The sequence below is a fragment of the Uranotaenia lowii genome, chromosome 2, assembly GCF_029784155.1.
Source record: "Uranotaenia lowii strain MFRU-FL chromosome 2, ASM2978415v1, whole genome shotgun sequence".
NCBI lineage: Eukaryota > Metazoa > Arthropoda > Insecta > Diptera > Culicidae > Uranotaenia > Uranotaenia lowii.
In genome coordinates this window covers 139736792-139761710 of record NC_073692.1, presented here as the reverse complement: position 1 = coordinate 139761710, position 24919 = coordinate 139736792, and the positions used below count along the sequence as shown (strand labels likewise).

Here is a 24919-nt window from a genome sequence, read left to right as displayed (position 1 = left end):
CTTTCAGGCTTCACGTTCTTTGGATTCAACGGTTTTCGGCCGAATAATCTATTCGGCATTGATGCCTATACCCGATGCCTGATAACCCATTCAGCCTATGCTATGCTAAAAGTAAAAAAGGTCATCTTATGATCATTCATGAACAAATATGAAAACTTTTTTAATATTTACTATTCGAAATATTCTTATATTGCTCTTGGTGTTTCTCATCAGTAGGTGCACATTTTTGTCAGTCACAGTTTTTTGAATCAAAACTTTGTTATTGAGAAGAGCTAGGGAAAATGTAGGATTTGATTATTATTGTGTCACTAAAGACCTCTTAAATGTAATATTAACTGGCGAAAACTGATAAAGGATAGTATCTTGACAACAATACTTTTCTAAGGCTTTCAAAGCAAAAACTAAAAATTTTCTCATGAAGACAAATTCGCTGCACACTTTAGTGTAAAAAAAAGATATTTTTCAAGATCTATAAGCACTTTACTCATAAATAAACTAGATCTTAAGAGATTTTGAATCTACTTACATCAATGATGATGCCAAAAAATTGTCTGTACATTGAGGTTCAAAGCGTCTTAATCTTTCAATTTTCCTCAGATCAATGCTAAAGTTTCTAAAATTGTTACTCATACAGTTGCAAACATTGTTGTCAAGTTTGAGCTGAATTCAAAAATTTTCTAAATTTATCATCAATTTATATGTTAAATAGCTCTAGTTGCTTAGTATTTTCAGTAAATTAAAGCTAGCGATCCACTGATTCAGAAAACTCATAATTTTTAATTTCTAATAGTTGGTTTTGATTGGTTCTATACGGTGTAGGTTGTATGAGCGTAAAGATCAAATTTTTTAAAATTTGAATTCGAAAGCTACAGGCTAGTATTGTGGATTTACGAAAAAATCAATATTAAACATAAAAAAATACAAATATAATTTTCTTATACTTTATTCTTAAAATGATTCTCTTAATTAAAACTTTTCGATTGATGTATAACACATAAAAGTTGCAACATTACTTATATTTTTTCATGGAAAGGCATAATTGTTGGCCATAAAGATAACGTGAATAATTGAACTTATTCGGAGTTTGTAAGCATATTTATGATTTTTATATAAACTTTAACCTGTAAATTTAGTCAAAACACGTTTAGAAAAACTTGGTGTTATTTGAACAGCATAAATACAAACACTTTGAAAGTGAATGTTGAATGTTATACAGCTGGCTTACAATTTCAAACACATTTGATTTGAAAACTTTTTGCATATGAAAATTGATGAAATCAGCTCAAACTTGCAACAATGTTTGAAAGCGGATGAGTAACAATTCCAGAAATTTTGGCTGTGATCTGAAGAATATTGAAAGATTAGTACCGTATTTTTTTTCACCTGGAGGCAAACTAGAGGCAACCTAGGTTCGCTCTAACTGCTGTCATCGTGCTCATTTATTGCTCGAGAGGCAACCTAGGTTCGCTCGAAAAACGGACGGAGTCGCCCTTAGAAGAAAGCCAGTTTTGCGTGAAGTTCACCAATACTCCCAACGTTGTTGTCAAAACATTAAACAGCTGTTTTTGGCTGAAAGCAAAACAGTTGAAATAATGAACGGGAAAATGATGATTTCCGTGATTTTGAACCTCTCAGCCAAGCAAAATCGTACTATCTGCTGTCCAGTGCAATCCGGACACGAAAAAAGGCAATCCGGATGTGAAGAACCGAATGAAGAAATCTAGAAGAGAGAAAAAAAATGACAGCTGCATGTAAACAGGCATGCATTTTCTCTATGGAGAATCTCCGCGGTGCGGGTTTTTACGATTCCCCACGGAGTTTCTCTGCATTTCACCACGGAGATGTTTAACTAACACCACCGGAGAGATTATATTAAATTCAACACCAACGAGCGTGAGAGTGAGAGCTCTTATGTTCACCACATACACCATCGAGAAAACCGATCGATCCAGTTATTGAACACGTAAACATTGCAGGTGATTGTCTACATTTAGGGGTATTTCGAGTGATAGTATACTTGAAAGGGCAGTTCCAATAGGACTAGCAACGAAGAAACAGTTTGTTTATCTGAAGAAGGAATGTTTTACCAATCCAAATCAATTGCTTTCAAATCTTATTAAAAATTTCCATAAATAAAAATGTTTATTTTGTTAAAATTTTTTTTTTTATTATTACAATTCTCTGAAAAGTTCGGGCCGAGTGAACTTATTCCATTATTCGCGGTAGCTTTTTTCAAGTTTTGTCCCGGATAAATTCGGGCAATCTGGAATATTTCTTATTGATTGAATTGTTCAATTTTATGTGACATGAATCATTAAAAAAATGCAAAGAATATGAAAAAAAGTATGGTTTTAACTTCGATTTTTGTTGATCCATGTTGGAAATGCTTTTTTGTATTATTGAAGTGTAATATTGTTAATTTGATATATTTATATTACATTTTTTCACTTTAATGACAATTGTCTCCAATTGCAACGATGGATTTTTTTTTCAAATAGATTTCGTTTTCATCAGATTACTAAATTTTTTAAGCCTCTTATACCGGGCGTTCATAGATTGCTATCTACTCGTAGAAATAAAATGATGTTTTTGGTCGAAGTGATTTTTTGAATGTAAATCAAATGCTTTGGAAGGTTTTTTGACATCTACCAAAATAAATCGATCAACAGATGCATCACTCAAAACGATTAATATAAGAACGTTTCGTAAGAATGGCTAAGCAATGGATACTGGGTTATGGCACATTGCTTTCAACTTCCTGCTTTCCTTACGTTCGGCAAAGCCAAGTAACAAAAAAACGCCGGTGAGGAAATTTGCCACTCTACGGAGCTCTATGGTGCAAACATTTATGCTCCAATGTGAGGATCTGGTGGCGGTGCGAGTTTAAGTTAGTGTATATGACACTCGAGTACTTCGATAGCAGATAGAAAATGGTGAAAAACTAACAATCTCTCCGGAGAGTTAATGGCAATAATACGGTGGTGTTGAAATTCTCCGGCTCCGTAAAAACACCATGGAGGAAAGCATCCCTGCATGTAAACATTGCGCTCGTTTTCACGCACACCTACGCATGGAATAACTCGAAACCCGAAAATCGTTTTTTTATTCTGACGGTTCCAGAGTCAAATCCGGAATAAAAAAAAATACGCCATAAGACAATTTGAACTCCAGTGTACGGACAATTTTTTTGAATATGTTTTTGATGTGGTAGTAACATATCTCAAGAACAAGTATATTTATGAGCAAAGTGCTTATAGATTAAAAAAAAACCTTCTTTTACAATTAATGATTTTTTTTAGTTCTACTGTTGATAGAAAAAATACTATTAAAGAATATTTAGGTGCCAATTTAAGTGCTGTACGAACAACTTTTTGACCGACTATCATATCAAATCATGCTGTAACTCTTTGGAATTCCCAGTAAACATGAATTTAAAAAAGTTCTTTGAATCGTCAACCTTTCTATAACCTTGAAAATCTGCTATAAGAAAATCTATTCTCAATTCTGGATATATTCATTCCGTGGAATTATTAAAGGCACTGCCCAGCTAACATGAAATCGTAATAGAAATGATAATCCAAATCGAATATTAAGACATTTTCAATATTTAACCATCGTAAACAAGTTAGTATTGAGCGATTTTCTATCATTCATTTACGACAAACTAGTTGAGTCGGATATTAGTTCAGTCAATTCGTGAATATGTCTCCGAAAAGGTGGGAATATGCTAATTTGACATTTACGATTTGAGTGACGATTTGATTTACGATAAATGGGCGGTCCATCGATTGAAACTCTATCCGATCTCTCCCTGTCTTCCTTTTATCGGTTCGTTAAAAGAAAATCTCACATATATAGTGCTATAACGTGGATCTTATCAACTGATGATTTGACATCGTGGTAAGATACCGGACTGCGAACTCAGAGGACAGAGGCTCAAATTTCGGTTGGGGAGTTTTTTTTTACTCAAATTACTTAAAATCGTTTATTTTGCATTTTGTGGGAAAACGAATCGTTGGAATCTTGTCATTGTAGATATATCGCCTCCACTTTTGTAGCTCTATGCTATTTTGGTAAGTTTAATATGTACAATCTTTTCATCTGGTATAATTTTTTGAATAATTCTGTTGTTCTTGCAATATACCGTAAACTGGGGGAACTTTTAGCACAGAAGGCTCAAAATAGCGATAACAGTATTTTTAGTTTGAACTCGATTGAATTTTTCAACGTTTTCTTTCAAAAACAAATATACTCAAAAGATGGACAATGTTGCTGCATACATTTAGGGGCAAAAATTATAAACATTTCTTTATATTTTTGGCCTCAAAAACAAATGAAATTTTATCTTCATGCAATTCCCTGAATCCTCGCACTGTTCCTATGTTCTTTTTTTCTTCAAACTTAATCATTTGATAGGGGTTTTAAGCCATTTTTTCTATTCGAGCTTTTTCATGGAAAATGACCGATTTTTTTCAATATCCAAAAATTATCATCAAATGACCATAAAAATAACACTTAAACTAAACCCAAACCAGGAAAAAAGTTGAACTTTCACATTAAATAACCCATTTGCTCCTAAATGCATTAATTTGATCAGGAGAGATGTTTGTTTGCGAGCCTTCAAAAACCAAGATATTTTAAGATTTTAAAATTACATTTGAAGTAATATTAAAAATTTTATAATAAAAACCAAATTTAGCTAATTAGTAACTTAATTTATAGGCTTTCAAACGTAGTAAACAGTTTTCAGATATTTTAACTTTAAACTTAGTTAATAATGATTATCTGCAAAAATTTCATGTTGATCAAAGTTACCCCGCTGATCAAAGTTCCCCCAGTTTACGGTACCTCCTAAAATGTTTGCTGGGTGAATTTCGACGCAAATGTGTTGACGGGTTTCCGGTAAAGAAATCAACTTTGTCAAACTTGATAGTGTATGTCCACTTCGGTAGCAGTTCTCTGGAAAATAAGACACAACTGGATGTAATCCACGTGGGCTTCGCAAAGGCGTTCAATCGCCACCTATCAAGTACTTGGTTAATGAATTAGACAAAATGGGAAACCCAACTTGGTTTGTTAAATAACTTGAATTCCATCTTCAGCAGGCAAAACTGATTACTTTAGACAAGGTCATGTTAATTATCGAAACATCACGGTTCCATCTGAAGTTCCTTAGGGGAGTTCTATGGGTCTAGAGTGTCCAACCCGGGATTTCCCGGTCGGGAATTCCCGAGATTTAGAAAAATTCGGGAATTCCCGAATCCCGGGAAACGTTTAAAAAATCCCGGGAATTCCCGAAACCAATAAAATGTGCAAAAAAATACACTATCAAAATTGAAAAAATAAATCAGATTGAACAAGGAAAATGGTAGTTCTACCTTGATGGCTTAGTCTAAAATATTAGTTTTCTTAAATCTGGCTTATACATTGAATTTGATAAAAAAAAAATCCAGTCGAAAACTTAGTGTGAAAAAGGACAAAATATCTATAAAACCAAAAAATTCCAATAGTGAAATGCTTAGGAAAGAATCTGAATGTTCTATTTTGTAACACTCATCATTTAAAACTTCCGTTTCGGATGTTGAAAGTGACAAAATCATTAGCAAAAAAACGACATGTTGTAAAACAAATGTTAGTTATTTGAAAATTTACGATATTTTATGAATAACCTGAAGTCTAGTTAACTAATTTCTATCGATAGTGAGAAATCTTTTACAATTATTTAAAATTTTTGCAACTAGAGTCAGACCATTTTGTCGGTTGAAGTACTTTGTTTTTGGGTCTTCGGTTTGCTTATTGAATTTTTGACGTATTAAAAAGTTTGAAATCTTTTGCAATACTAGGTATTACCTTAGATTAAAAAATACCTCATTGATAAGGATTCATACGCAGTAGAGCGTTAAGATCTTCATGTTGAAACCTTTATTTTAAATTTTCCCGGGATCTCGGGAATTCCCGGGAAAAGGATCGTCAGATTTCCCGATTCCCGGGAACGCTAAAATGGCCGGGAAATGGACACTCTATATGGGTCCACTTTTGTTCGATTTTAATTTTAAACGAGCGACCATTATAAACTAAATAATCGAACAGAATTATTTTTCTTCGCAGATAATCTTAAAATGTACTACTCTTTAGTTAAATACAAACTGCTTGTCCCTTCAGCAAAAATTCGTTGATGATATTGTATTTTTTTTATTATATAACTTGCTATTTCTAGGTTTAAGAGGAGATCCCATCTCTTCAATTTCTATATCACCTACTTCTTCCTAGAAGATCCATGATCGAGTTGGGCCCATAATCCACATTGTTTCCACTAAAGGACTGTCGTTTCCCCAGGGCATCCAGGATCAGGATGTCCTGTTCCTGCTGCAGCGAAGGAGCTCGTTCGGCCAATATTACACCCACGCTTATGAGCAGTCCCAAAAGCGCCGGAACGAATCCCCGCTTCAAAGCACTTCCACGATCATTTCTTCTCAGATGATACACTCGTGGGGCGGATGCTTTGGCACGAAGATTTTTGCGACTGCATATCAGTTGGGTGATCTTCTTTCGGAAACGTTTTCCATTTTTGTCGATGATGGTCGTCATCATCATCATCTGCCTGTTGAGGATTATGAAATCGGTTAAATGATTTCCTGTTGTTATGTTGATTTTTGATTTGATGGGTTATACTTTGCACTGTTCACCTTTCTTCGACCGTTTGGAGAGGCCTTAACGATCAACTTCCGGTGGAATTCAAAATCTTCCTGAAACGATAGAAGCTGAAAGAGGCACCTCACACACACTTGCGCTCAGATTACGAAACTAGGTCATATTTCGGGAGTTTCACTTTTATGTGTATTTCTTCTGAGACCATTAATTAACTGGAGAATCTAGAAAAGAAACACCACACAGTACTTCTTTTCTTCTGCGTTACACCGTGCTCATATGTGTAGCAAACCTATGAAAGAAAGAAACCAATGGTTCGAATGATGCACATCAACGATTGAAAGAAAGCCCTTTAATGAGCCTTCCCTCGAAGGTCTCCGAGCGGAGTGGAACTTGAACCTCCCACAACAAACAACCGGAGATGTTACGGGAGACAATGAACCCTCGTAAGTCAAGTCGTTAGACCGCCATCAAGATTCCAACAAACTTGGCAGCCAGCCTTCACGTCTGAACGCTGAGAATTTTTTTTCGCCTCTTCTTTGGCTGCACGACTTTGAAACGGACAATTTCACTTTCGATACAAGTCGGGAAATCTTTCAACCAACTGACTGCTCAAAACCACACACTCCTTAAGGCCTCTGAATGAAAAACCTGCGTAAGGCCTGACCTCAGCCAGCAGACCAGGTGATTTGTTTCAGGTCCGTTGCATTTCCCGGGTGCACTCCCCCAACAACAATTCTCCTCTGCCTAATGAGCTATCCACCGAGAGATTGCCAGGTTCCGGTTCTTTGTTCCACCAAGTTGGATATCAAAATTACGTCCAACCAAGGGCAGCACCTTTCTTCCTAAGGGTGACCACAAATGACTTCACTGGTTTGGCCAATTTATGTCCCACCCCCACTCTGGTACGAATTCAATTCAACCTCAAAGCCACACGACCGAATCCCAACAAACGAAACGAAACAAGAAAGAAAAGCCCTTCTACACTACTAGGCAAAGGGTGACCAACCGATCGACTTGGCAGCTCATAGTAAACTAAACTGACTGAACCAGCTCCGGTTCCGTGGTCGAAAGATTCACGAGCGAAATCAAACAATTTTCTTCTGGGACCCAACGGCCATGTGAGACCCCCTCAGGTGCGATCGTTTTGTGCAGCCATGTATCGGAAGAAATCCACATGGAAAAGCAACACACCGCAAAACCGTGAGTGATTTGCACGATCCAGTGAGTGCCGTTTATTTTTCCTTGCTTTACTTTGGAGTGGGTTGATTTCCATGTCTCGATCTCGGTTGATGGATGGAAAATTTTCATTCACCAGTAGTGGGTAGCATTTGAAAATAAGCTTATACAGAGGAGTTTTAAATATCGATTGTGGGTTGATTAGTACTTTCAGTGATGGCAGTGTTCGGCACCAAAGCGTTAATCTGCTAATCGCTAATTAGTCCGCTTACTTTTCGATAGTGGTTTAACTTTGCCTCTTAATTTTGATTGAGTTAGCGAATTCAGAAGATCCGCTATTTTTAGGCTCCGCTAACTGAAGACCTCTAACTCCCATACATTTGTTTCAAACTCACGTTTTATTACTGATAGAAGTATACTTTTTGTAATCTATTAGGCGGAAGAGGTATTGGAAAACGTTATGACTCCAATATGCGCTCAATATCAAAATCATTTCTTTAAATTGTCTTAGTGAAGGAGTGCGTACTAGAATCAGACGATTCTAGTGTGTTTTTGGTCATCTCACACACCGGTCACGTGCCCCGCCACTAATCCATAATTTTTTGCAGAATTTTGAGAAACTTGGACATTTGATTTCAATACTTCAAACCCAAAATCCGGGTTATATCCTGAAGAATTTGGGCAAATCCTAGGATTTGTTTTTAACAAAAATCTATTATATAAAATTCTCTTGTAACGGTGTTTGTAGTACTACTCCTCCGAAATGACCCAAACGATTCGAATGAAATTATTTTTAAGAATATTTTGTAGCCATGCGAATCGGTTTATATCGAATAAAAACAACACAAAGTCGCATCAGTTGTCCGTAATAATTAAATTTGTAGTTTTTTGAATGAAATAAAAGTCATGGCTTCCATTTTTTTGAGATTTTTTTTCCTTTGGGCGGTTTGTTTTTCGTCTCCAAGGTCGAGGCGTCGCGAGCAGACGTCGTTAGAAGATAGTAACCATGGCATAGCATACTGAGCAGTGAGAATATTTTGGCGCGTATTTCTCAACTAAGCATATTTTCAATGCAAGTGGTGGCGATATGAAGCCTTGATGTGATTTTTTTGTTCTTGATTCCTAGATCATTTGTAGCACATGGTAATGAATGACGCCAAGATTTGACTCAGGTTGACATTTTGCCGATCAAATCAAACCATTTGAACGATTTGGAAAATTTAAACTATTTTGATTTCGTGTTAATTAAAGCAGCAACTGTTATCTAAAAATGTGAATTTAATACTGATGCATATGTAATAATGGTTATCTAATATGCTCAGAAGGTTAGTTTTGATTTATATCGAAAACAGAGAAAAAAAAGAAAAGGATCTAAAAAATTTTTGGAACATTTACAAAAGAACTTTAAGAAGATGTATCAAGCGTATATTTGTAAATTTTTGAAACAACAACAAAATGCGATGAAAATGATCAGACACTGAACTGAACAAGAGCCTGTTCTTCAAAATAGAAGATTGATGTATTTACAAGTCAAATTCAGATAACTTTTTTTGTTTTTTAGCAACAAAACTGAAAGTCATCAATAAAATAAACCAGAAATTCATTACAAAAAGTGAGGATATGCATTTTCCGGAAGAATTTTCAGTTAAGAAAGTACACGAGAGCAAGTGCAAACATTGATCGTTTACAAAAAATGTCAAAATAATTACTTGATCAATAAATTGTTGGGCCCAAATAAACAATATGTCTAAATAAACTCAACTTTTTTTGAAAAATCATTCATCGAAAAACACTGTACTGTTTGTTTACCACAATTCAAGTACGTAATAACATTGAAAAGTATGTATTCGGTTTACATATTTTGACTACACTGAAGAGACTTTTGATCCGCATTTTTATTGAATTTTTTTTTTTGTGATTCATATTCCAGTGGAAGAAGAACTTTTTATTATAATTTTTAATACGACCTAAAGCGTTAAAAATAATATTTACTCCAATCATTTCACACAGTGGAACAAGCTGAAACGCACCTTTCAACCAAGAAACATATATGTACCTTTTAGGAGTTTCCTCTCAAAAATGATTCAGCATTATGTGAGAATGGCCATAAAGGGGTATCCTGTGTGTTAAATCTGAAGTGGATATTCAAAATTATTAAATGTCTTTAAAAAATTAAGGTCTTTTGATTAAAACAGCGTTCAGTAAAAGTGGAGTATCAAACATTAACTTATGCTACAGAAAAATTGCAGATATATCAATGAATAAGTTCAGAAAAGGCGTTGTGTTTTCACTTGCCTAAATAAACGGGACAAATGTTAACATTTTGGAAAATTTTACTTTTAAATTTGCTTTTTTTTAGATGTATAAAAGTTCAACTATGGTAAAATCCATTTGCACTTGCCCCGGTGTATCCAAATTGAACATAAAATTAAATTTAAACAAAAAAAAAAGCAAAATAAACTTCGATAGCTGTTACCGTTCTCGGCACAAAAAATTTTTTTAGAAAATATTCATACCGAAGCATGAACAGATTTTTTTGAAACCCATTCCATGTTTGAAAATCTGCTTTTATCTGAATGTTAAGTTCAAATCTTGAAAAATCTTAAAAAGGACCCTCAGCAAAAGAGAGAGAAAATTGCTGTAATTCAGTCGAATAACAAAATTTAAATATTTTTTTCTCCTTTAAACCATTTTCTTCTTTGATTCATTGGGTTACAGCTTATCCATATGAATTTTATTTGCACTTTTTGCTTCTACAAATAAAAATATATGATTTGCAGTATAAAAGTGCTGTTTAGCATCACTTCAAGTTGTAATGTGTCATGTCTAGAAGTTTAGTCCTATATAACGAAAAAAATTATTAACATGATTTTAACATGGGAAGGTATTTGGGTACGAGATATATTCCTGTTAACAAACCTTTCTGCATGTGGAGAAGGGAAGGACAAAGGGTGTTCCAAATAAATAACGTTGTATAGCTTGAAATTTTATCAAACCAATCAAGGCTTCCATACAAGTTTGTTATCATAAATCGAAAATTTATCGAGCAAAAGGAAGAGAGGTTGTTTGCGTACTAAAATTTAAGACCCTTTCTTATTTCTGGGTGGAGTATGTAAAAATGATACAAAAAATGAATTATTATTAATTCGTGAGCACTTCTTGCATTACAAAAGGGAAAGGACTGGAAGTCCATGTCATTAAAACATATATTTTGATATCACTATAAAGTCTTTGAAGCCCATAAAACCAGAGTAAAATTTCAGATTTTGAAAAACAAATCTAGAGATCAATTTTCAGAAAATATTATAAAATCATCTTGAAATTCGAAACTCCTATTGAAGTTTAAAATGCTGCCTAAGAAATAAAACTAAATTTCAGTTTTTTTTAACAAATTAAAATCATTATTGGAAGGTGTAGCAAAGCACACCGGGTCAGCTAGTCATGATATAAAAAGCTTGAATATTTTTCCAGCTTAACACGTCAGTAGCTCAAAATTGTATTTTAGCCTTCGGAAAACCCTTATTAGTTATTTTGTTAAAATTTGCATAAGAAAAATCCTTTTTGGACGTAAAAATCAAAAATTAAAATGAATTGAGTGTTTTCTTTGATTTAACAAACAAAGTGAATAAATCCGGGCAAATCAAGGCTTTTTTTCAACGAAAGCCGGGCATCCGGGCCGAACTGGCTTTTCCAATTTTAGTTTCGAACATCCAACCAATTTCGGATAAGACTGGGCAATCTTATTTTGATTGTATGGGAAAATTTAATTTTGTTTTGAAATACGAACATGATTTTTTTTAACTCTAGAACACTCTCGTTTTTGCCGATTTGTAAATTTTCTAAAGGAAACTTTCTGCTGAACAACTTTGTCGAAGACCGTTACTTAGTACCTTATCAGATAACGGGGTTTAAGTCTGTTGACTGGAATTGGAATTCAATCATACTCAAAAAATCATGGATGCGTTTTGAACCAAAAGAAAAGTTATTGAACCTTAGATATAGGAGTTTGATAGATCAAGCTTAGTTGATTTGAGCATAAAATAAGTTTTTTAAGAAAGCCTTATATATCCTAGTAAAAAACTTATTCTAAGCATTCCAGATTGCACGGTTTTACTTGGGCCCTGCCCGGATATTCAGTGGAAATTTCGAGAGAAGTCCGGTACGGTCAAGATATCCAGTTTTTGGAGGAAAACTACCCTGAAGATGCCCGGGTTATGGTATGTTTTGATTTTTGGATCCAAAAACGGTTTTTCAAAATCATTAACACTTAAATGCACGCAAATGCAATGCGGTTCGATGGAAAAAATAAAATTTGAAGTGATTTATTTTTTTATGTTTCCCTTGTCATTTTTTCCAATAATGCACGGATTCTGCTCAAAATTTCCCGAATGTTTGACGGTTAATAAATTGGAAATTTAAAATCCAATGCCCGATTTTTGTTTTATTTTTTTTTTTTATTAGTTTGGATTATTGAAATTTGGCTTTTGAATAAACTGCAATATTAATAATTTTAATCAATAAACCGAGAGAATATAGAATTTTTACAATTTTTTTTAAATGAAGATCAGGTCCTACGTACTGCTTTATCAGCAAATATTTTTCATCAAGAAAAAATCCATGACGAAAATTATGTGAATAATTTTGTTAAATATAAAAATAGGATTTTCTTCATAAAACAAAACTTTTTGATTTTCAGCTGAATTGTGTGTACAAGTCTACTTTGATCAAAAATGCTCAAGTTGGGTAAAATCCTCCATAAATAATAAAAAGAATAGAATAAAATAGGATCAAACGTGACATGAACTAAGAACTTCAAAGCCAAATTTGAAACAGGATTTTTAAACAGCTTTTCATTTATACTTTCCTAGGATTATTTGAACTGAAAATCAAGGATCCTAAACTGGATATAGAATCTGAAATACGAAAAAAAGAATACAATGTTTGTTATAGGAATGTTGAACCAGAACCTCCAAAATGAGTTGGTTGAATTTTAAATTTAAAATGCAAAACTCAACATCTATGAACAAGTAAGAAAATTAAAAAAAACTGTAGCAGAATTCTGACCTTGAAATGGGGTTTCGAGATTTTTGTAGACATCACATTATCAGATAACTTCCTGAACATTTTTTTCAATTTTCATCCATGCATTCAAAAGTTATTTACAAAACAAAGTGCTGCATTTTTTTCGAGTACGCTTCTCAAAAAAGAGGGTAGTTATGAGCAAACGTCTAATAAGTAGGAAGTGGTGATTATATAAAAATGTTTTACGCCCACAAGCAACAACTTAAAAGTAAGAAAAAAATATTGAAATGAAAAAGAAGACCTTGCATTGATTTTTTGGTTACTTTCCAGAATTTGAGCATTAAAGAGTTACTTGTTCGTGCTGATAGAATGAAAACCTGAGTGATTTTGTTCATAATTACCCCACTTAGCCCTACCTAGTTAAATATTTGTATAAGTTGAAATATCTCATTTATTTTAACTTACAAATGTGACTTTTAACGTTTTCCAATTTCAAATGTGACTTTTAACGTTTTCCAATTACAAATGGCCTGCTTTCGACCTGATACAACTGAGCTTCATGAGAAAATTTTAAAATAACAGAAATTAAAGCTTGTTAAATCTTTTAGACCACAAATAATAGTATAATTGACTGGATTGAATTCCTTGAAGTATAAATTTCCGATTCTGATTCAAAAATTGAAAAAAAAATGAACTGTAGACGAAAATATTTGCACTCGGAGTTCAAGTATCTCTAAAAAAATGCTGATTACGTTCACTCCAGATTGGTCGAATATCGACCATATGAATTGGTACATATATTCATAGCCATCGTTATAACATTGTATATTTCTGAAAATACTTTGATAGAATCGATTATATCATACAAAACTATGCAACCATTTTGTATAAAACTTAAAATTATTGCTGTTACATTATTAAGAATGCAGATCACCCAAGAAACATAGGTGTCTTGCTCGGTGGTGTCGGCTCGTGGGGAGGGGGGTTGTTGGAATTTTTTCTCCATTTTTGCTTGAACCATGCCTAAAGCATGGCCGTAGGAACCGGAAGGGTTTTGGGGGTTTAACTACCCCCCCCCCCTCCTCCTCCTCATGAAGGTTAAAAATACCAAGCGAAATATTTTTCGCTGAACTCGAAATTTCAAGTTCTTAATAAAATTTTGATGAACAATTTGAATAAGTCTATAGAAACAATTTCGATTCAGAACTTAAACCAGATTCAGAAACCTCATCCCAAATCTCTTATTTTAGACTTTAAGCTTGCCAGATTGCCTATATTTTGCGCATTTTCTCACTTTACTTGCAAAATCAAGCAATTTAAATTGATTTTTTAGAATTATTTCCAAAAAAATTCTTTGAACAAATTTTGTCAAAATAACAAGAACGATTTGGAAGCCCAAAATATGGTTTTAAATCGGCTGATAATGTTTCGATAAAAAAACTCAATTTTCATTTGTTTTTTTTTTCTTTATTTAAATGAGATAATAACAAAATTTTCCTGGGTATTGGCTGGAATCTGGAGAAAATCTGTCCGATTTATGCAAGGTTTTAACGTAAAATATCCTTGCAGAAAAAATTCTAGTCCGTAGTTTTTTGTTCATGATTTCTAGTTTCTAGTCATCATTGAGATAGAATTCTAATTCAAATCTTGGTTTTGCTTTTCAAACTTAAATAAGATAGATTTTTCACATTTGAAACTCATCATTTCGGAACATGAAGAGAGAATATTTGAAACTAAAACCAATACTTCGACTTGAATTTTTTTATCCTCAATTCATATGCAGAATTGAAGCACAAGAAAGTTTCATGAGTACAGAATTGAAAAATCAGTAACAACTTTATCATTCGGAATTTTTGTTCAAATTAACAAGTTCAATCACGAGTAAATAATTGAAAGACAATTAATATTGTAACCCATAAATTCAGAATGAAGTAAGACATTTCTGGTTGAGGGTTCTGATTAAATTTCGCTTTTTTGGTTCAAATTTATAAGAAGAATTTAGAATCATATTTTGAATTTAGGCTCAAAATGCAGAATTCAGTCTCGGAATTAAAATTTAAAATTCGTATTTAAATTCAACTCGAAGTTAAGTTTTATAATCAAGATTAGAATATCAATATGAGAATTTAATTAAGGATTAAAATTGAAGGAGGTCGCTGTTTCATAACTTTGATTTTTGATTAAAAATTAGTCAGTTTAGAAACACAAACCTGGTGAAAATCACAAATATAGAATAAGACCTGAATTCAATTCAAAGAATTTGTTTTTTGAAAAAAAAAAGTTTAAAACTATTCACAGGGGATTTATTATGAAATATAAATCACTATTGATATTTTTTATTGATGAAATAGCTTGTTTTTAATCATGAGGTTGAATTTAGTTGGAAATTTGATATTTCAGATTCTTAAAAAATTTAATCTATAATTTTATTTAAATTTACAAGAGTAGAAAATTAACCCGACTTGAACCGTAATCCTCATTTGTTTCTCTCATTTCTGAATATTTGATACATTTTGACCATTGCATCAAATGCAACAGTTATAAAAAAAAGATTTTAAGTGAATTCAAAAAGTTTTCTTTCAAATGAAACTTCCAAAATCCCTTATTTATAAGTTTAATTTTTTGTTTCGATTATACAGTCATTTTAACATTTTTGTGTCCTTCCCAATTTTTATCAACGGCGGACTGACTAAAAAACTAACCAGGTAACTGTGTTCAATGATTACTCTTGGGCTCGAACTCACGGACATCAGCTCAGGAGGCAGCTGACTTGCCAACTGAGTTATATCACAAGTTCCCAAAAAAAAGTTAAAGCCTCAAGAAAAAAATTGGCATCAACTAGGACTTTTTTGAAAGTTATGAATTGAAATGAATAACTTTAAATGTTAATTTACTTCAACCTAAATAATTTGATAGAACCTACACATTTTTCACTATTCTGTGTCTTTGCATTGTCCTAGCAAAATTGTTTTAGAAAAAAAATCACCAAAACCCCCCCCATGAGCCGGTTCTTCCTACGGCCCTGGCTAAAAACATAGTAAAAAAAATGAAGGTTCATTATAATTATTCAGGTTGGAGTCATTTGACATTAATAGTATAGTGCTTGTTTTAATTTCTTAGTTTCAAAAATAAGTCCTAGAAGTTGCCAAAAATTAATTGAAATTCATCTATTTGAAGATTTCATTTTAATGAAAAACTTTTGATATTTTCTTAAATAAAAAGTAGTAACCTGGTTCTTTTAAACCACAAGCATGGTCGTTTGAGGCTTTGATAACAAAAACTCTAAATATTCAGGAAGAGATAAGGTTTGCGGTTGAAATCAGATTTATTTTCTATCTACGCTTGTAAAAGATTAAAATTAAAGGTTTTTGTTTGAAACTAAGTATATCTCCAATATAAATAATGCTTAACAAATAACCAGTAAAATATGTTTTTAGTTGAATTAAAAAAAATCTAGTTTTCTCTTAAATCTAAATTTTATTTTATATTTGTGATTTTTTCTAGTTTGTGATCCAAACTAACTTTGATTATCTATAAAATTTTAGTTTTGAATCCAGAATCAAAATTATGAAACTACGTGTACCTACAATTTGAAACCTTAATAAAATTCCCACATATATATTTTAACCTTGATTATAAAATTTAACTTCGAGCTGAATATAAATCTTTCATTTGGGTTCCGAATCAGAATACTGCCTTTTGAACCAGAGTTTGAAATCAGAATTCCGAATTTAAACACGATTTTTGATTTTAGTTCCAGAAAATAATTCTTACTTATCATGAACCAAAATGCAAAATTTTGATCAGATTTTTCAATGATAATCTCATATTTGAATTCTGAATATTTGGTTCTCAATTTGAATTCTATCTTGAGTTATTTATTCGTTATTGAACTTGCGAATCTGATTTTTTTTCCAAAGACGATCTAAACTGAATTTCAGTAACAATAAACTGTGTACAGAATCCGAATTCCTATAACTGACATCGAGTTTTAATGATTATAAGCAAACTTGGAACCACAAAATCCGGGATTTTTCTAACCTTAGCTTTCCGTAAATTTTTGCCGGCTGTGCAAATCCGGGATATTTTCTTAGATATCCGCCAATATCAAAATTTAAAAAAATATATGATGAAAAACACTTGGCTTATGCTTTAAAAAATCGTACACATTAATTTTGATAAAGTTTACTCAAAAAATTTAGGCGCAAAAAACATAATCTTAATGTCCTAATTTAAATTTTTGTTTAATTTAGCAAATAAAGTTCAAAACTTCGGGAAAACCCTGGCCGATTTTGTAAGCTTAGTCTAATCTTATTTGAATTCGATATTCGGGACACAAATTTTATCAACAAGTAAGATTTTTTTTGAAAAACAGTAGTGTAATTATTTACTTGGGATAAGATTTCAATGTGCTGAGTAAAGATTGTTACTTTTGAATCATTTTAGTCGTTCAAAAATATTTGATCTGAAATTTTTCGTTTGGAGAAGAACATTTTGCTTGGCATCTTTGAACATTCATGGGGGGGGGGATTTAACCCCCAAAACCATGATTTTCTAGGTTTTCCCTCTTGGCAATTAACATTTTTCTAGCTTCTGTAACTGATTTTCAAAAAATGGTTTTTAGGGTGGTTATCAATTTATATAACAAAGGAATTTTTTGGCCTGCTCTGTCTCGAGGATGCGTACAGTAAAGTATTCTGGCCAAGAAATGGTTATATAGCCCAGTTTCAGAAACGTTTCATTGTCCATAATAATGCACCCAGAAATTTTGCAAAATATGAATCATACAGTTTTCGGGCTCATGGTTTGACAGAAGCGGCTTAATTTGGGCTCCTTCTAGGTTTTTTTCTGTTTCCGAGACATCTTGAGCTCAAGTCGCTCTTGAGCACGCATCACGTTAGACGTCGAGGTCCCAACTTCTCGCCACATCCCAAACGGAAGCCGATGGTTTCTGTTTGTAGGCATCCTTGATCTTTTTGTCGATAGCAGGACCTACAGGACCAGATTTTCGACCACTCCTCGGTTCATCTTCAAACGTAAATGTTCATCATATTTTCTTATAGCTGTCCGTACCCCTCCGACGCTCACATCCTCTTCTTTGGCCAATGTTCCCAATGAGATTTCACTCACAGTTGACCACTTGTGCACGATACTTTTTCTCTTCTCCGGACTATTAAACCACGCATTTAGAAATGTTATCGCAAAATAAATGTTTTATTTATTTCATATTTTTTTAAAAGTTTTATTAACGACACTTTACCATCCTTATGGCATTCGTGTCGAGGTTTTTTTTATGTAATCACGTACAGAAATATGTAATTAAATGGACGCAGCCAGTAGAATGCGAGAAAAAATCGATTCAAAATTACCGTTAACATTAAGTGTGCTTTTAATTCCTGGAACAGTTTAAATATAATTCCTGTTGTCTTAGAAAAAGATTATCAAGACCTCTAGATAAACATACAAAACGAGTTTGGCTCCTTAAAGCCTCAAAGCATGAGCCGTTTCAAATAAAGAAAGTACAACAACAACCAATACAGAAAGAATTTAGAAATAAAATAATTTTTATTTTCATGATGAAATAATTAAAAAAAAAAAAAACTTCTCACATTACACAGTACAATAGTGTACCATTTTGTTACACTTTTCAAAAAATCAACTCCAGCTTAACGCACATGACGGTAGGACTGAAGTGAAGGGATTGATTTATAAGCTACATCGATTTGAATGGGTGGAAGTTTTCCGGTGCCGGTCACCGGCATAGGGAGAAGGAAAAGTGCCTCCATCATCCCCAGTTCAAATCCAAATTCCGATGAATGCAATCGGGCGGCTGACTGTAACGGGCACTGCTTTGCCACCATTTCCACATCCAAGCGGGGGAGGACGTAAACGTAATCGAACCAATTGTTTTTGTTCCGAGTTTTTGTTGTGGTGCAAAAGGGGTTTGTATTGTGTGTTTTTTGTTGCTGTCTTTTGTATTATCCATGTTTATTTTTGTTTTGTTGTTTCCTAAGACTATGATAGCGGTTTGGCCTATTTCACAAATGCTGTGATTGAAGGTTTTGGGGCGATTTGTTAAACAGCTGTTTTGTGGGATGATTTCCGGGCACATTGCCTTCGATTTCAAAATTGATCAAACGTAGAATTTAACATTTGTAGACTCACCAGCAAGATTATTCAGTATTTTTAACTTGATATACAATTAATTGAACACTTTACATTTTAATTAAAATTTGTCACCAAACGTGCTTCAAATTCACAGTAAATTTGAAAACAACAAAGCAGTTCCACCAGACGATCGTACAAATTTCTTCAACTGCGCTAACCCGTCTCACTCGGCTGGGCAAGGCGACGTACGTGCGATAAAACGCTAAACACCAGCAGCGAAAATTCAAATTTGCGCAAGTTTCGATATGATGATGATGATGACACTTCTTCCAAAGGCGCACTTAAACCATTCACTCAAACAGCTGATGCATTCGGTTGATCCTGCTTTGAGACAGTTGCTGTTTTTTTCTGTTGCTTCTTTTCCATTTGCCTTGAATTAAACCGTACCGAATTCACGGTACTATTGAAAAAAAAAATAAAAAAACGCAAAATATAGTCAAGTGCGCCATCCAGTAGCAAAGCTGGCAGCAGTAAAGCAGCAAAACCGGCACTGTCGGATTTGGTTAGTCGTTGCAAAATACTTTCTCCGGTTTTAGCGAGCGACCGCAGCTTAAGTCATACCCGACTTCATTATTATAGGCTACCTCCTATTCAATCGTCTTCGTCCTCGTCTTCGTCTTCGTACGTTTCGATTCAGTAGTATGCCCCAGAGACCCATCATTGGTGTACGGCCACATGACACCCACAAAGTGATTTGATTCAAGGAGGGTGGTCTCAATTTGTTGCAAGAAATAGAGTATATTCTAATTATATTATTAAAATTAAGCTAACGTTTATTCAACCGAAGGAATTAGAAGTTTTCAACAGAGCTTCTAAAAACGTTAATGATTTTGTTGAAAAAAGCGTTTTGTGAAAAAATGAGCTGATGAGAAAAACAGAAATCAATTCGTTAAAATAAGTTTTTATGTTATGAAGCAGCATGACCCTTATTTTGAGTTCGGTTTTTATGTCAGCTCTGAAAAATTTACAAGACCATACAAAATAACAAGTAAGCATAAAATAAACTCCTATTTTAAGGTCCACCTCTCCTATTTTAAGGTGGACAAGGCTACTGATTCCAAAATGAACCAAGAAGAAATATCTTTCAAAAGCCTCAAATCATTATAAAGGGTGTCCACAATGAAATTGCAACACAAAAAACTGATTCGCAAAATTCGAGTTTACATCCGATTGCCATCAAATTTTCAAGAAATAAAAAATAACTATTGAACTTTATTTTACCACTAGCTGTTTTTACCCGGCCTTGCTCGGGTTCGCATAAAATAAAAATCAAAATGAGTCGTTGGACTTTTCAAAATCAGCTTTGTATTCATCATTAGATATAAGAAATTTTGCAATTTTAGGCCATGTTAGCTTTGTAAGTTTTGTTAGTCTTTTTTTAATTTAGATTGAGATTATTTATTGTTTTTCTCGTGTTCATAATTTTGAATATAGTTATGAGGTTTGTGTTCAAAGTAACTCAAAATTATTTCCCTTGAATGCTTGTTCATCCTATCATAACAAACATTTTTTCACCCACCATTTCTAAGGATGCTTGAATAGATTTAGCTGTTTTTTTTTTATCTCCAGCTGATGAAACTGTTTGTTAAACTTTCACATCCCCCATTTGATAAAAATCTTTTTTTTTTTGGAGATCATCCCACTTTTCAAGCTGGCTGATCTCCCTGTACAATGGTATATTCAAGCTTTATTTACTAAGAAATTTTCAAAAAAAGACTTTAGAATATTGTTGAACTCACTTTGCATGTTTTCAATAGTATGTGTGATTTTTAAAATCACACTACTTTATGAGTACTTGGTTTTAAATGTTGAAAGTTTTACTTATAGTTTTTTGAAGTTATCAAAAACAAACTATTTCTGAACCGAAGTTACCATTATAATTTAAAGAAATAGGTTTAATTTGAATTACATTTCAATGTTGGATATATTGTTGGACACAATCATCCCATGAATTATTTCGAAAAGTGTTCAATGCTGTCAAGTCACATTGATGATCAAAAATGACTCAAAAGTTAGAAATTGGCCAATTTAATTGAAATGTATAAAAATCAAAACCTTGGATTAAATTTCCTAATCAATTATCTAAACCCCCGTTTGAATTCCTCGAAGGCTATCGAAGCGTTAAAATTGCAGCCTTGGACTTATAACTCTGAATCTAATTAATTTATCTTTCTCTATTAATAATCCCAAAAATATGAAAATGGTTGGCTCTTAAAAGCTGGAATTTAAGAAAATCGGTTCATAAGTTTTTCAACACTCAGTAAAAATAGTTGTTCCGCTGAAAAAGTCAATTTATTGTTCACTGTTCAGTTCACTTTATGTTTTTGTAGACCCTCGTACTTTTAATAGTAGGAGGACAAAAAACACCCGCTAAAATTTCCCCTTCACATTTTTAATGCTTAGCAAGCTTTGATTTGCTATACAGTACACGTGAACTTTGCATGGTCGTTTCTAATGCCCAGCCCATGGTGATGGTGAAAATAACCCCGCCAAAGGAAACGAAAATCTGTCAACAAAATGGGTGCCATGACTTTTGGTACGTGGGAGAAATAACGAAAGTTGTATGGGAGGGTCCCTTTCGTTAGGTGGGAGGGACTCAAAACTATTACTAAAACCTTACCATGGTCCAAACACATAACTGTACCAAATTTCAGGCTGATCCGTTAAGCGGTGTGGATTTGTATAAGGTGCATACAAACATATATAGTCCAACTCATCTTTAGGGGAGAATGAGGATACTTGATCCCTGGGGATACTTGATTCCTTAGCTATATCTCGAAACTGGAATGTCTTACAAAGATCAAATGTTCTAGAAAAATGTGCCAAAATGAGCAAAACAACAATGCTTGTAGTTTAAAAAAATTTTACAGGATAATTGTTTGAGTAATTGAACTTTGTTTGAAAAATTTTACAAAATGTATCTTGAAGATCTTTTTTCATCACTTTAAAATGATCCTTACATGGGAAAATTTTGAAAAAAATATCTGTTCCAATGTATCAATCGGTCGAGCGTAAAATGAACTTCATAATGCCGTACTTTCAAAACAATGGAAAACTCTCAACTTTTTTAAGAAAAAGTTTTCTAAAATGTTGATTATGGGTACAATTGATCCCCTAGATTTGGGTACAATTGATCCCCCTTCCAAACGGCATATTCTTCTTCTGAATTGATCGTTATGGTTGCTGATTACGAAATTACTAATATTCATCCAAAAACTAATATTTATCAAACAATTGTCTGAAGAAAAGAGCAAAAATAATTAATTTTCTCTTAATTATAAAAAATAGCGCCTTTAAGTATGCAATGTTATAAGCGTTGAGACAAAGTTATAGAATTTTCTTCTTATGTCTGCTATAAGTTGTGAAATGAGAACAAACATGACCAAAATCGTCAATTAACATTCTATCTTGGGGTTTTGTTTAATTTTTATACAAGTATTAGGGCTTCCTGAATAAAAGATCAAGTCTCCTTCAATAGGGGATCAAGTCTCCCCTAACTTCAGAAAAATCGCAATTTTTTTACTCCCACGGAAATGCTTCTAGTTCATCAACGGGTTCAAGTATCGTTCTAATTTTTGGAGCATAGAAACTTGAAGTTACAAGCTGTCAGAAAATGTCAAAGACGGCGAGATGCTAAATTTTTCCAAAAAGATATGGTGAAAATAAGAAAAGGGGATCAAGTATCCCCACTCTCCCCTATATATTAGATTTTATTCGTAGTCCATTCGCAAATTCCCGCACCTTGGCCTTAACGCCGCCCATAAAATTCTGCACAACCTGTGAATCAACCGTTTTTTGCATGTAAACCCATACTTTTTTCAGATCCTCGACTGTTCTCACTACCTTAGGTCGTTTAAGAAGGTGCTGCTTCATAATCGCCAAGTACTTCTCGATAAGGCTGAGCTCCGGAGTGTAGGGAGGGTTGAACATTTTCGGCACGAAATCCGCATACTACTTCAGCACGTCCTTGGAGTAGTGGCATGAGGCCAAATCCGGCCAGAAGATTGTTTGGACGTTGTGGGCCTTCAGGAGAGGATGCAGTCGCTTCTAGAGGCACTCTTTCATATACGCCTGTCCGTTTATCGTGTCCTGGGTCACGAAAGATGCACTCCGTTTCCCGCACGTGCAGATGGCTTGCCAAACCAGGAATTTATTTGCAAATTTGGATATCTTCTGAGTGCGGACATGCTCCGAATCGCTGAAATTATCCTTAGCCGTGGAAAACAGGTTGCTGGGGATCTATTTGAAGTCGGCCTTCACATATGTCTCGTCGTCCATGATGCAGCATTCAACTTTCGTCAGCATGTTGAGGTACAACTTCCTGGCCCGGGTTTTGGCGGACTTATTCTGCTCCTCGTCACGATTAGAGGCCTTTTGTACCTTGAACGTTCGAAGCCCAGCCTTAGTTTTGGCCTTCTGGACAAAACTTCGGCTTAGGTGCAGCTTCTTAGCCACATCCCGAACGGAAGCGTTCGAGTTTCGGTTGAAGGCCCAACAACGCGGTTGTATGGAATACTTTTTCCTTAACTTCTGGGCTTCCAACTGGTAGTCAATCGTTCCTCGAACCGCTTAATCACTCGCGACACCGTGGAATTCGCGATTCCCAACGTTTTAGTGATGGAACGATGCGAGAGATCCTTGTTCTCGGATTTTATCACGCACGAGCTGTTCTTTCGACTCCATTTCCGCGAGTTTTGAGTTGAGGACTCTAAATCTTGGATGTAAACAATGCACTATGAACTTATTCCACCCAAATTTTCATTAAATTCTACCCAATAGTTAAAAAGACACCACTTAGCTTTGTTGTTTCATTCGGCTTTCAGGTTACATTTAGCGATTCCTTGAAAACAATACAGGCTAAGAATAAATAACTATGGAAGTCGTTTTTTAAAAATTTTACAGCTTTAATCTTAAAATCTATTCAATTTTCAAAAAAAATCAGATCCTGTGCCCCAATTTTTCAAAATTTTATTATCAACATTTGCTATCACTTAGAGAAGATGAGGGCATAATGACCACCTTAAGGAGGATGCTTATTTAACCATAGAAAACAGCTATATTATGTGAGTTGCATCACTGTTTCATGTTGAAACACTAAAGGAGTTTATCAAGTATCTTGCTGAAACTTGAAAAAGTAAATAAAACGTTTGATATGCATTTTATAAAATTTTGCCGAAAGCTGAAAGTCGATCACTAAACCCCCTGGGCCAGAATAAGCATCGTTAATTGGGCATGATGAGCAATTTTCTGCCGAAGAATCTAGCAGCGAAGTGAACTAAGTTAAAGAGCTATAGCTTGTCAGAAATCATCTGACAAGTTGAACAACTAAGAGGACTCAATTTCGATTCCTAGACGAGACGATTTCTTTTTTTTTTCTTTTACTATTTGTGATTGATTATTTTGTTTGTTACATTATCCATCAAACAACGCAACAACAAAATAATATTTGTGTGTTTGTAGAATACAAACAATTAATGTTTTTTTTCATTATCCCTCCCCCCTTGCAATATTCGAACTTCGAGTGACAAAAGAAGGATATAAAATTTGTTCCGGCTTTAAATCAAAGCGATATATCGCTCAATTTAGGCCCGTGCAAAGGACCCGCTCATGGAGATGTCGAAATTCAAACTTAGCTAAAAATAATAACAACACAAAAATACACAATTTAAAAAGAAATGAATTTTTAGAACACTTTTCTTTCTCATGATTATCACTTACAAACTCAAACAATAATCAGTTAATTTTCCAAATGATGTCCTTTATGCTGAACTAGAAATTTGCTTAAAATTTGTTTTCAAGTTAGACATAAATCATTCAAAACACAGATTTAAAAAAAACTGAATTCTAAAATAAATGTCAGATCCGACAAAAAAAAATAACTTTGATAAAATGTTAGGAAAAT

At 33.8% G+C, this 24919-nt stretch overlaps 1 protein-coding gene across 13 annotated transcripts in view; it reads right to left on the bottom strand.

Annotated features, from left to right (window-relative positions):
* LOC129747849 (serine proteinase stubble-like) overlaps window positions 1-24919 on the bottom strand; it is a 139799-nt gene that overhangs the window by 69283 nt on the left and 45597 nt on the right. For 2 of the 13 annotated variants that reach the window (XM_055742211.1, XM_055742222.1), the window contains exons 1-3: window positions 7572-7671; window positions 6673-6940; window positions 6261-6601 (exon numbers count right to left, since the gene is read on the bottom strand). The exons of 6 other annotated variants lie outside the window; for them this stretch is intronic. In XM_055742211.1, the coding sequence (XP_055598186.1) occupies window positions 6261-6597 (337 nt within the window). In that variant the 5' untranslated portion in view covers window positions 6598-6601; window positions 6673-6940; window positions 7572-7671. Of the gene's footprint in view, window positions 1-6260; window positions 6602-6672; window positions 6941-7076; window positions 7120-7485; window positions 7692-24919 lie in introns of those variants that run through there. 5 more of the 13 variants (XM_055742214.1, XM_055742216.1, XM_055742212.1 and 2 more) reach the window with 5 other exon arrangements.